At 44.6% G+C, this 12372-nt stretch overlaps 2 protein-coding genes across 3 annotated transcripts in view; one reads left to right on the top strand and one right to left on the bottom strand.

The window, feature by feature from the left end:
- Nucleotides 1-12372, top strand: part of MED12L (mediator complex subunit 12L) — a 1194146-nt gene that overhangs the window by 836305 nt on the left and 345469 nt on the right.
- Nucleotides 10323-12372, bottom strand: part of LOC141092681 (P2Y purinoceptor 12-like) — a 71648-nt gene continuing 69598 nt past the window's right edge. For both annotated transcript variants that reach the window (XM_073579055.1, XM_073579056.1), the window contains exon 3: nucleotides 10323-11481. In XM_073579055.1, the coding sequence (XP_073435156.1) occupies nucleotides 10439-11481 (1043 nt within the window). In that variant the 3' untranslated portion in view covers nucleotides 10323-10438. The remainder of the gene's footprint in view (nucleotides 11482-12372) is intronic.

Below are 12372 nucleotides of genomic sequence, written 5' to 3'. Positions count from 1 at the left end.
CCCGCCAGCCGGCACAAGCCCCCGGCAGGCCCGTACAGACCCCCGGTAGCCGGCACAAGCCCCCGGCAGGCTTGTACAGACCCCCGGCAGCCGGCACAAGCTCTCGGCAGGCCTGTACAGACCCCCAGCAGCCGGCACAAGCCCCCGGCAGGCCCGTACAGACCCCCGGCAGCCGGCACAAGCCCCCGGCAGGCCCGTACAGACCCCCGGCTGGCCCACACAGACCCCGCCTGCACACACAGACACGCACAGTGTCCGCCCACGCACCGCCCACATTCTTCCCCCCTCTCGAACTGGATGTGCAAGTAAAGAAAGGGGTTTTTTCATTCCGATATTTCTGTCCCATTGACTTGAATGGGACTTCCGGTATCGGAATCGGCGATACCTGATACTTTTTTTTGTATCGGGCCGATCGAATCCAAACCGATATTTCTCTATATCGGATGGTATCGCTCAACACTAGTTATCACTGTTGTGAATGAATATAGCCAATTCCTGGTGGTCTGTTGGCATAATAAAGAATTTATTTTCAGTTGAGCTGCCAAGCATGAAATCTGGGCACTTGCTTTATATTGCTTCATCATAACAGGAATTTGGAGCCACAACCTTCAGCGAACACATTGGCAGCTTATTAGTAGGAGAGATTTGGGGTTACACCGCAGCTAACCTCCTATCAGGATAACAGCACAGCACACACAGCTAGTTTATAATAGTCAGCCTGACAGGGAAGATGAACAGTATTATCACTATAATTATTATTCTCATTTATGGACAGCGTGGAAAAGAGACAGAGAAACTGAGCAGAATTGTGTATAAACTGTTAAACTGTATATATATATATATATATATACTGTGTATATATATATATATATATATATATGTATATATATCTAATATATAAAGCTCAATGTGGGTGTGTATGTATGTATGTCCGGGATTGGCATCCGCGCCGTCGCAGCTACAGCCACAAAATTTGGCACCGTCACACGTCTGGACCCTGAGAGCATCATAGGCTATGTTGTGAGGCAAAATTTTAACCCCGCGCGTTCCAATTCACCAAACAATTTTGCCTCTATCTACATAATGGGGAAAAAGTGTATGTATTGGCATCTGCACCGTCGTAGCTACAGCCACAAAATTTTGCACAGTCACACGTCTGGACCTCGAGAGCGTCATAGGCTATGTTGTGAGGTGAAATTTTAACCCCACGCATTCCTATTCACCAAACAATCTTGCCCCTATCTACATAATGGGGAAAAAGTGAAAGGAAAAGTGTTGGAGGCAAATTGACAGCTGCCAGATGTGAACAAGGAGGACTTAAAGAATGAGAGCGATGGCGCCAAAGAGTATATACCCTACAGTTGCTAAGGTGGGGCCCTGACATGGGATACTCACCACACACGGGGATATGAACACACACACAAAATGTGCCACACACTACCACGTGCTTCAACACATATACCACCCTCAGCACACATTTCACCACACATACTGTACACCAACCTCACCACATAAAAGTCGAAACGCAAAAGTCACCACTCAAAACTCGCCACGCTGTCCCAGAGCTGTTTAAAAGATGAAAAATGAGCTGTGATTGGTTGCTATCAGCAACAGTTTTCTTTGTAGACAGTTGCGGTAACTGAGGCCTATTATTCTTATCAATTCTATGGTGTTATCGTCCTTCTGTAAAGCTGGAAATAACACAATTTATTACCGTACCAACACAGACCACCCTCTGACACAGACTGCAGGGGAAGCCCAGTATCACACAGGATAGGATTAGATACACGGCTCAGCAGTCAGTATCACACAGGATAGGATTAGATACACAGCTCAGCAGTCAGTATCACACAGGAGAGGATTAGACACATGGCTCAGCAGGCAGTATCACACAGGAGAGGATTAAGGGCCTGTCACACTAAGCGATATCGCCAGCAATATCGCTATAACATCACTGGTTTTGTGACGTTATAGCGATATTGCTAGTGATATCGCTATGTGTGATACTTTCCTCCGACCGGCTCCACCGCTGCTGATCGCGCGAGAACAGCCTGGGCCGTTTCTCGTCGTCAGCTTCCTGCTGGGCTTCCTGCTGTGGCGACGAGCGACGCGTGGATGGACGTCTTCATCGCCTCGTCTGACAGGTAAGTAGCGACCGCTGACCGCTGCTATGTCACTGGTGAGATCTGCCTGTTTGGCAGCTCACTAGAGACCACTTAGCGATGCATCAGTGATCCTGACCGGGTCATATCATTGTCGGGATCGCTGGTGCATCGCTAAGTGTGAAAGTACCTTAAGGCACATGGCTCAGCAGGCAGTATCACACAGGATAGGATTAGATACACGGCTCAGCAGGCAGTATCACACAGTATAGGATTAGATACACGGCTCAGCAGGCAGTATCACACAGGATAGGATTAGATACGCAGCTCAGCACACAGTATAACACAGAATAGTATTAGATACACGGCTCAGCAGACAGTATTACACAGAATACGATTAGATACACGGCTCAGCAGTCAGTATCACACAGGATAGGATTAGATGCACAATTTTTATGTTTAATATAATCATCATAATTTGTTATAACTAACCACAGTTGGTTACTATGCCCAGGCAACGCCGGGCTCCTCAGCTAGTGTGTGTATATATATATGTATATATATATATATATACACACACAGTGAAGAAAATAATTGTTTGATCCCTTGCTGATTTTGTAAGTTTGCCCACTGAAAAAGACATGAACAGTCTATAATTTTAAGGGTAGGTTAATTTTAACATTGAGAGATAGACTATCAAAAGTAAAATCCAGAAAATCACATTGTATAAATTATATAGATTTATTTGCATTTTGCTGTGAGAAATAAGTATTTGATCCCCTACCAACCATTAAGAGTTCTGGCTCCTACAGACCAGATAGATGCTCTTAATCAACTTGTTACCTGCATTAAAGACAGCTGTCTTACATAGTCACCTTTATAAAAGACCCCTGTCCACAAACAATTAATCAGTCATCCTCGAACTTTTGCAATATGGGCAAGACAAAAGAGCTTTCTGAGGATGTCAGGGACAAGATCATAGACCTGCACAAAGCTTAAATGGGCTACAAAACCATAAGTAAGATGCTGGGTGAGAAGGAGACAACTGTTGCAATAGCAAGAAATACAAAATGACTGTCAAAAGACATCGATCTGGGGCACCATACAAAATCTCACCTTGTGGGGTATCCTTAATCATAAGGAAGGTGAGAGATCGGAATAAAACTCCACATGGGGAACTTGTTAATGATCTCAAGACAGCTGGAACCACAGTCACCAAGAAAACCATTGGTATCACATTAACCCCTTAGCGACAGAGCCAGTTTGCAGCTTAATGACCAGGCCAATTTTTACAATTCTGACCACTGTCACTTTATGAGGTTATAACTCTGGAACCCTTTAATGGATCCCGCTGATTCTAAGATTGTTTTTTCGTGACATATTGTACTTCATGTTAGTGGTAAAATTTCTTCGATAAGTCTTGTGTTTATTTATGAAAAAAACGGAAATATGGCGAAAATTTTGAAAATTTTGCAATTTTAAAACTTTAAATTTTTATGCCCTCAAATCAGAGAAATGTGTCACACAAATTTCTTAATAAATAACATTTTCCACATGTCTACTTTACATCAGCACAATTTTGGAAGCAAAATTTTTTTTTGTTAGGAAGTTATAAGGGTTAAAAGTTGACCAGCGATTTCTCATTTTTACAACAAAATTTACAAAACCATTTTTTTTAGGGACCACATCATATTTAAAGTCATTTTGAGGGGTGTACATGACAGAAAATACCCAAAAGTGGCACCATTCTAAACACTAGACCCCTCAAGGTGCTCAAAACCACATTCAAGAAGTTTATTAACCCTTTAAGTGCTTCACAGGAACTAAAGCAATGTGGAAGGAAAAAATTAACATTTAACTTTTTTTTGCAAAAAATTTACTTCAGAACCAATTTTTTTTATTTTCACAAGTGTTAAAAGAGAAAATCAACCACACAATTTGTTGAACAATTTCTCCTGAATACGCTGATACCCCATATGTGGGGGTAAACCACTTTTTCAGCACACGGCAGAGCTCGCAAGGGATGGAGCGCCGTTTGACTTTTTCAACGCAGAATTGGCTGAAAAATTGAGATCGGATGCCATGTTGCGTTCGGAGAGCCCTTAATGTGCCTAAACAGTTGAAACCTCCAACAAGTGACCCCATTTTGGAAACTAGACCCATTAAGGAACTTATCTAGATGTGTGGTGAGCACTTTGAACCTTCAAGTGCTTCACAGAAGTTTATAACGTAGAGCCGTGAAAATAAAAAATCCATTTTTTTTCCACAAAAATGATCTTTTTGCCCCCAAATATTTATTTTTACAAGGGTAACAGGAGAAATCATACCAGCACAGTTGTTATGCGATTTGTCCTGAGTACGCCGATACCCCATATGTGGGGGAAACCACTGTTTGAGCGCATGGGAGAGCTCGGAAGGGAAGGAGTGCCATTTTGGAATGCAGACTTTGATGGAATGGTCTGCGGGCATCATGTTGCGCTTGCAGAGCCCCTGATGGGCCTAAACAGTGGAAACCCCCCCACAAGTGACCCCATTTTGGAAACTAGACCCATTAAGAAACTTATCTAGATGTGTGGTGAGCACTTTGAACCTTCAAGTGCTTCACAGAAGTTTATAACGTAGAGCCGTGAAAATAAAAAATCCATTTTTTTCCACAAAAATGATCTTTTCGCCCCCAAATTTTTATTTTTACAAGGGTAACAGGAGAAATCATACCCGCACAGTTGTTATGCGATTTGTCCTGAGTACGCCGATACCCCATATGTGGGGGGGAACCACTGTTTGGGCGCATGGTAGAGCTCGGAAGGGAAGGAGTGCCATTTTGGAATGCAGACTTTGATGGAATGGTCTGCGGGCATCATGTTGCGCTTGCAGAGCCCCTGATGGGCCTAAACAGTGGAAACCCCCCACAAGTGACCCCATTTTGGAAATTAGACCCCCTAAGGAACTTATCTAGATGTGTGGTGAGCACTTTGAACCCCCAAGCGCTTCACAAAAGTTTATAAACGCAGAGCCGTGAAAATAAAAAGTCTTTTTTTATTTCCACAAAAGTGATTTTTTAGACCCCAATTTTTAGACCCCCAAAGTTGGCAAATATTAGAAACCCCTCAATTCTTGCTCCAACCCTAACCCCAACACACCCCTAACCCTAATCCCAACCCTAACCCTAATCCCAACCCTAATCCCTAATCCTAATTCTAACTCTAATTCTAGTTCGCCCTAACCCTAATTCTAACCCTTGTCGTGACCCGAGCCCTAACCCTAGCCCAGCCCTAGCCCTAGCACAACCCTAACCCTAGCCTAACCCTAGCCCTAACCCTAGCCCAACCCTAGCCCAACCCTAGCCCAACCCTAACCCTAGCCCAACCCTAACCCTAGCCCAACCCTAACCCTAACCCTAACCCTAGCCCAACCCTAACCCTAACCCTAGCCCTAACCCTAGCCCTAACCCTAGCCCAAACCCTAGCCCTAACCCTACCCTAACCCTAACCCTAGCCCTAACGCTACCCTAACCCTAACCCTAATGGAAAACTGAAAAAAAAAATATTTTCTTTATTTCATTATATTGGCCTATAAAGGGAGTGATAAATGGGGGGTTATGTACTTTTTTTTATTTTGATCACTATGATCGTTTATCATAGTGATCAAAATAATGAATGGAATCTGCCAGCCGGAGCCGGAGCCAGCGGAGCATGCGCCCGCCATTTTCAAGATGGCGGCGCCCATCGGAGGATGCCGGCGGGACGTGGGACCACTGGGAGGGGACGGAGGGGACGGAGGGCCACGGAGAGGTACCGGGGGGGATCGGGGACCCTAAATGTAAAATCGCGGCTTTTTTTTTTTGCGGTCGCCGTTATAGGCATATAACGGCGATCGCAAAAGCGGGGGTAGGTAAAAACCGACCGATTCATGTTCTCTGGGGTCTCAGCTACCCCTGGCAGCCGAGACCCCGGAGAAAATCTGACACTGGGGGGCGCTATTCACTTAAATCACAGCGCCGTGAATTAACGGCGCTGTGGTTTTAGTACCCTTAATTACCGCCGTTAAAAGGCGTATCGGCGGTCATTAAGGGGTTAAGCCGTAAAGGTTTAAAATGCTGCAGTGCCCGCAAGGTCCCCCTGCTCAAGAAGGTACACATGCAGGCCCGTCTGAAGTTTGCCAATGAACACCTGGATGATTCTGTGAGTGACTGGGAGAAGGAGCTGTGGTCAGATGAGACAAAAATTGTGCTATTTGGCATTAACTCAACTCACCATGTTTGGAGGAAGAGAAATGCTGCCTATGACCCAAAGAACACCGTCCTCACTGTCAAACATGGAGGTGGAAACATTATGTTTTGGTTGTGATTCTCTGCTAAGGGAACAGGACTACTTCACTGCATCAAAGGGAGAATGGATGGAGCCATGTACCTTAAAATCCTGAGTGACATCCTCCTTCCCTCTGCCAGGACATTAAAAATGGGTCGTGGCTGGGTCTTCCAGCAAGACAATGACCCAAAAAATACAGCCAAGGCAAAAAAGGAGTGGCTCAAAAAGATGCACATTAAGGTCATGGCGTGTCCTAGCCAGTCTCCAAACCTTAGCCCCTTTGCCCCCAGGGGTGGTTTGCGCATTAATGACTGGGCCAATTTTTACAATTCTGACCACTGTCCCTTTATGGGGTAATAACTCTGGAATGCTTCCATAGATCCTGGTTATTCTGACATTGTTGTCTCGTGACATATTGTACTTCATGTTAGTGATAAAATTTCTTCGATATAACTTGCGTTTATTTGTGAAAAATATGGAAATTTGGTGAAAATTTTAAAAATTTTCACAAAATGCAGTAATAAGTAACATTTCCCACATGTTTACTTTACATCAGCACAATTTTGCAACCAAAATTTATTTTTAGGAATTCATAAAGGTTAAAAGTTAACCAGCGATTTTTCATTTTTACAACTCCATTTTTTGGGGGGACCACATCACACTTGAAGTCACTTTGAGGGGTTTATATGATAGAAAATACCCAAAAGTGACACTATTCTAAAAACTACACCCCTCAAGGTGCTCAAAACCATAATCAAGAAGTTAATTAAGCCTTCAGGTGCTTCACAGGAATTTTTTGAATGTTTAAAAAAAATAAACATTTAACTTTTTTTTAAAATTTTTTTATTTCAGATCCATTTTTATTTTATTTTCCTAAGGGTAACAGGAGAAATTGGACCCCAAAAGTTATTGTGCAATTTGTCCTGAGTATGCTGATACACCATTTGTGGGGGGAAATCACTGTTTCGGCGCATAGCAGAGCACGGAAGGGAAGGAGCGCCATTTGACTCCCCAATTCTAACTCCAACCCTAACCCCAACACATCCCTAACCCTAATCCCAACCCTAACCATAACCCTAGCCACAAACCTAGCCCTAACACACCCCTAACCCTAATCCCAACCCTAACTCTAACCCTATCTTTAGCCCACTGGCCCGCACATCAATAGTTAACAGCCGCCAGCCAATCAGAGGCTGGCAGCTGATATCAGCTGCAGCGTGCACGTCACCTGCGGCTGATGTCATTGTCAGTCTATGGCAAGTGCGCGATTCAGCTGTGTGGAGGGAGCTTTGCAGCTGGTGCGTGGCCAGGTAAGCAGAACTTGTCTTTTTTTTTATTGAAAGCGGCAATCCGGGGGGCCCGGGGTTGACTGAGACACGGGGGCAGATTACAAGACATGGGAGCAGACATGATGGGGCAAAATGTAAGACATGGGGGCAGAATGCAAGACACGGGGCAGAATGCAGACACGGGGCAGAATGCAGACATGATGGGGCAGAATGCAAGACATGGGGCAGAATGCAGACATGGGGCAGAAAGTAAGACATGGGGCAGATTGCAGACCTGATGCGGCAGAATGCAGACATTGGGGCAGATTGCAAGACATGGGGGCAGACATAATGGGGCAGAATGCAAGACAAGGGGGCAGACATGATGGGGCAGAATGCAAGACACGGGGGTAGAATGCAGACATGGGGGCAGATTGCAAGACATGATGGGGGCAGAATGCAAGACATGGGGCAGAATGCAGACATGGGGCAGATTGCAAGACTTGATGGGGCAGAATGCAAGACATGATGGGGCAGAATGCAAGACATGATGGGGCAGAATGCAAGACATGGGGCAGATTGCAGACCTGAAGGGGCAGAATGCAGACATGGGGGCAGATTGCAAGACATGGGGCAGACATGATGGGGCAGAATGCAAGACAAGGGGGCAGACATGATGGGGGCAGAATGCAAGACATGGGGCAGAATGCAGACATGGGGGCAGATTGCAAGACATGATGGGGCAGAATGCAAGACATGATGGGGCAGAATGCAAGATATGTTGGGGCAGATTGCAAGACATGGGGGCAGAATGCAAGACATGATGGGGCAGAATGCAAGACTACTACCCCTAATATCCCACATCATCCCGTCAGCCATAGCTACCGGACAACTACTCCCAATATCCCACATCATCCCGTCAGCCAGAGCCACCAGACTAATACCCTTAATATCCCACATCATCCCGTCAGCCATAGCCACCGGACAACTACTCCTAATATCCCACATCATCCCGTTACCACCGCCGGACTACTACCCCTAATATCCCACATCATCCTGTCAGCCAGAGCCACCGAACTACTACCCCTAATATCCCACATCATTCCATCAGCCAGAGCCACTGGACTACTCCCCCTAATATCCCGCATCATCTCATCAGCCTGGGATCAGTATCAGTGCGCTGACAGACTTGCCCTAACTTCCATACCGGAGATCCCTTTAAGAGAGGCCTGGGGTCTGTACCAAAGCACAGAGTGTATTTGCCCTCACTTCCGTACCAGGGATCCCTTTAAGAGGGGCCTGGGGTCAGAATCAGAGCGCAGAGTGAATTTGCCCTCACTTCCTTACCGGGGATCCATTTAAGAGAGCCTGAGATCAGAAGCAGAGTGCTGAGTGGATTTGCCCTGACTTCCATACCAATGATCCTTTTAATAGAATCCTGGGGTCAGATTCAGAGCGCTGAGGGATTTGCCCTAACTTCCATACAGGAGATCCCTTTAAGAGAGCCTGGGATCAGTACTAGAGCATTTGAAGGCAATTTCCCTGACTTCCGTACCGGGGATCCCTTTAAGAGAGCCTGGTGTCAGAACCAGAATGCTGAGTGGAATTGTTCTATCTTCCATACCGGGGATTCCTTTAAGAGAGGCTTGTGGTTAGAACCAAAGCGCTGGATGGATTTTCCCTGACTTCCATACCAATGATCCCTTTAATAGAAGCCTGGGGTCAGAATCAGAGCACTGAGGGATTTTCCTTGACTTCCATACCGGGAATCCCTTTAAGAGAGTCCTGGGGTCAGTACTAAAGCGCTGGATGGATTTGCCCTAACTTCCATACCAATGATCCCTTTAAGAGGGAAGATGTGCCTATGGATGGAGGATGTGTGATGTGTATATGGGCACAGGTGGGGGGGGGATTCATTTCTGTCATGTGCTTTCTGCTCCTTTCTGGGGGCAAACAATATCTGGAAACTTATTTTCCCAGGGATGCTAGATTTCTCTCACCATTTCAGTGTCTGCTGAGGTGTTTTCTGGAGTGGGAAAACTGTTGCACATAGCAACCAATCACAGCTCAGCTTCTTTTAAACAGCTCTGGTGAAATGAAAGATGCTTCGTGATTGGTTGGTGATACACACACACACATTCATTTTTATATATAGAGATAATTTATGTAACTAGACCTTAAAGGGGTTTTCCACATTTATAAAAGTGGACTCCAAATGATCTCTGTAATGTAAAATATCAAAACTAGATAGTATTCACCCCACACATCCACCTGCTCCAGTCCCAGCTCACCATCTCAGCCAGCTCACCATCTCAGCTCTGTTGACAGCTCACATAACCACTGCAGCCAATCACTGAGCTCAGCAGCTCTGCCTATGTAATGGCCCGAGCGGCTGAGATCAGTGATTTGCTACAGTGGTGATGCGCACTGTTGATGTGATGTCACCACTGGGGCCAAACTACAGAAACTGGAGGAGCAGTGTGGTATTCGGTGCTGCAGAAGGTGAGTACTATCTATACTTTAAAAGAATAGTCCAACTTTCTAAAAGTAAAAAAAATCACTTTAAAGCCAGCTTAAAATGGGTTATCTTTTGTTCTTAAAACATTATAGTACGCATTTCCTAAAACAAGAGAAAAGAAAACATATGAATATGTATATGTTTATTCCTAATAGACATTACATTGCATAACATAAAAATGAGTATATCGCTGTTAGCCATACTTAGAGTTCTACCATTCTGCATCATTCATTGCAGAGCAGTTCATATATTAGTCTCAGTACTGCTGATAGTGTATCGCTTAGATGCCCTCCGTCGTGAAAAAGCCAAGAAACCCCCTCGTTTTCTCTTCCACATAGCAATCAATGAATTTCGAAAAGATTTACAAAGAAAGAAGTAAATAAAGGGATCCAGGCAGGCATTCAAGGAAGACAGGAACATAGTGCTCTCTTTGAGATAGAAAAGTGTATATTGATCCGAGCAGCGGAACCATTCCCGGGTTTGACTTAATGTGTAAGGAATCCTTGCAAAATGGTAAGGGACAAAGCAAATGAAAAACACGCCAATTATAATGAACACTTTTACGTTCACTTTTTTTCTGGATTGTTTTTGCTCCCTTCTAGTCCTTTTATACGATTGAAACAACTTTTTGGTTATCAATAGATAGCATACCACTATAATAGCAAATGTTACCCAAAAGATGATCTGGCATGTGAGGTTCACAATTTCATGCCAAGTCTTCCCAAATTCAGACTTAAGGTCTGCACAGCTGCGTACATTTTCAGGTGTCAATGGTTTGTTTGTTAAAATCATATTGGGTAACGAGAGAAAAAACATGATCATCCAGATTGAGGCTGATAAGATCTTGGCTGAAAGTGTTTTTTTGGTACCCGAGTTGTCAAAGGGTTTCACAGTTTTCTTATATCGATCTATAGTGATAAGTCCAAGGAAAATAATACTAATGTACATAGTGAAATAGAAAACCACTGAGGTAAATCGACAATCAAATCCTTTCAGTTGCCAAAGTTCAAGTCTTGCTTTTCCTAGAATCTTGAATGGAAAGGTCATGATCATTAAGGTATCAGATATAACTGAGTTTTTCAGAAAAATTATGAAATTAGATTTGCTTGGTAACTGGAAAAACACAATAATTGCTAAGCCGTTCATTAAGAATCCAGCAATGAAGAGGATTGAGTAAGCCACGGGGAAGACTACTTGGTTGACCCGGCTATCTCTAGAGCACGTGGTATTATTGCCATGATTCGCAATATTGGGTTGCCTAAATGTTATTCCAAGATCTCCAAATCCTGAAAAAAAAAGTTCTTGAAATTAGTTATAAATTTGAAGAATATTGTAAATAAAATTATATTTGATTATGCTAAATGGGTTGTTCATCTTTTAAGAACAATTTGTTTCTAACTTAAATACATATAATTGGGGCAAAATAATTATTTTTGCACTTTTTCTTCCTGTTACTTCTGTGTTACGCTGTCTATTGCTGGCTGCACAATGAGGTAACTGGGTCAGCCACATTATCTTTATTTTATCAGATATGTTGGGTTCATGATTCTGCAGCCCTTCCTACTATATACGTATGACAGGTTTGTCCCTTGTACTTCTTAGTGCATCTTTCCTTTCAGAATGTGCAAGGAGGATCAGGCTGCGGGTATCTGTACCGAGCCGGGTCCAGAACTGTTGAGGCTGCCTCCCTTGTTGCCCGGGGGAAAGAATGAGGAGCTGGACCAACCTCATGATCCTGGTAGGAGTGGCAAGATAAAAGCAAAAGTGCGCGCAGCAGCCAGCAGTGTGGAGCCAACTAGCAGCAGCACGCAGGCGGGTGAGCAACGTGCTCCATCCCCTGAGTTCACCACGACCGGCTATGTTGGTTGGTCCCTGCCGACTCCAGCTGGATCGTTGAAGACAGAGGTGTCGTGCACTCAGTGACTGCGAGTATCGCACACAAGTAGAGGAGAGAAGGGGCGAGTACCATACAGAATCTTGCGCTCTTCCCTAGCAGTGACTTTGGTCCTATTCCCTTTTGGTACTGGGATGTCCACAGCCTTGTTTGCTTCGGCCGCAAATATTTATGGACTAGGGGCTCAGCGGAAGGTACAGGAGATCGACCGCTGCTGCCAGAAGGCGGACCATTGTTTAAAGGACCCCATCAGAGGACATTTCTCCGGACGCTGCCGCTGCTA

Source organism: Dendrobates tinctorius, unplaced genomic scaffold, assembly GCF_039654945.1.
Source record: "Dendrobates tinctorius isolate UK_male_01 unplaced genomic scaffold, ASM3965494v1 ptg000060l, whole genome shotgun sequence".
Taxonomy (NCBI): Eukaryota; Metazoa; Chordata; class Amphibia; order Anura; family Dendrobatidae; genus Dendrobates; species Dendrobates tinctorius.
The sequence above is the reverse complement of the archived record's forward strand: the minus strand, read 5'-3'. Positions and strand labels throughout refer to the sequence as shown.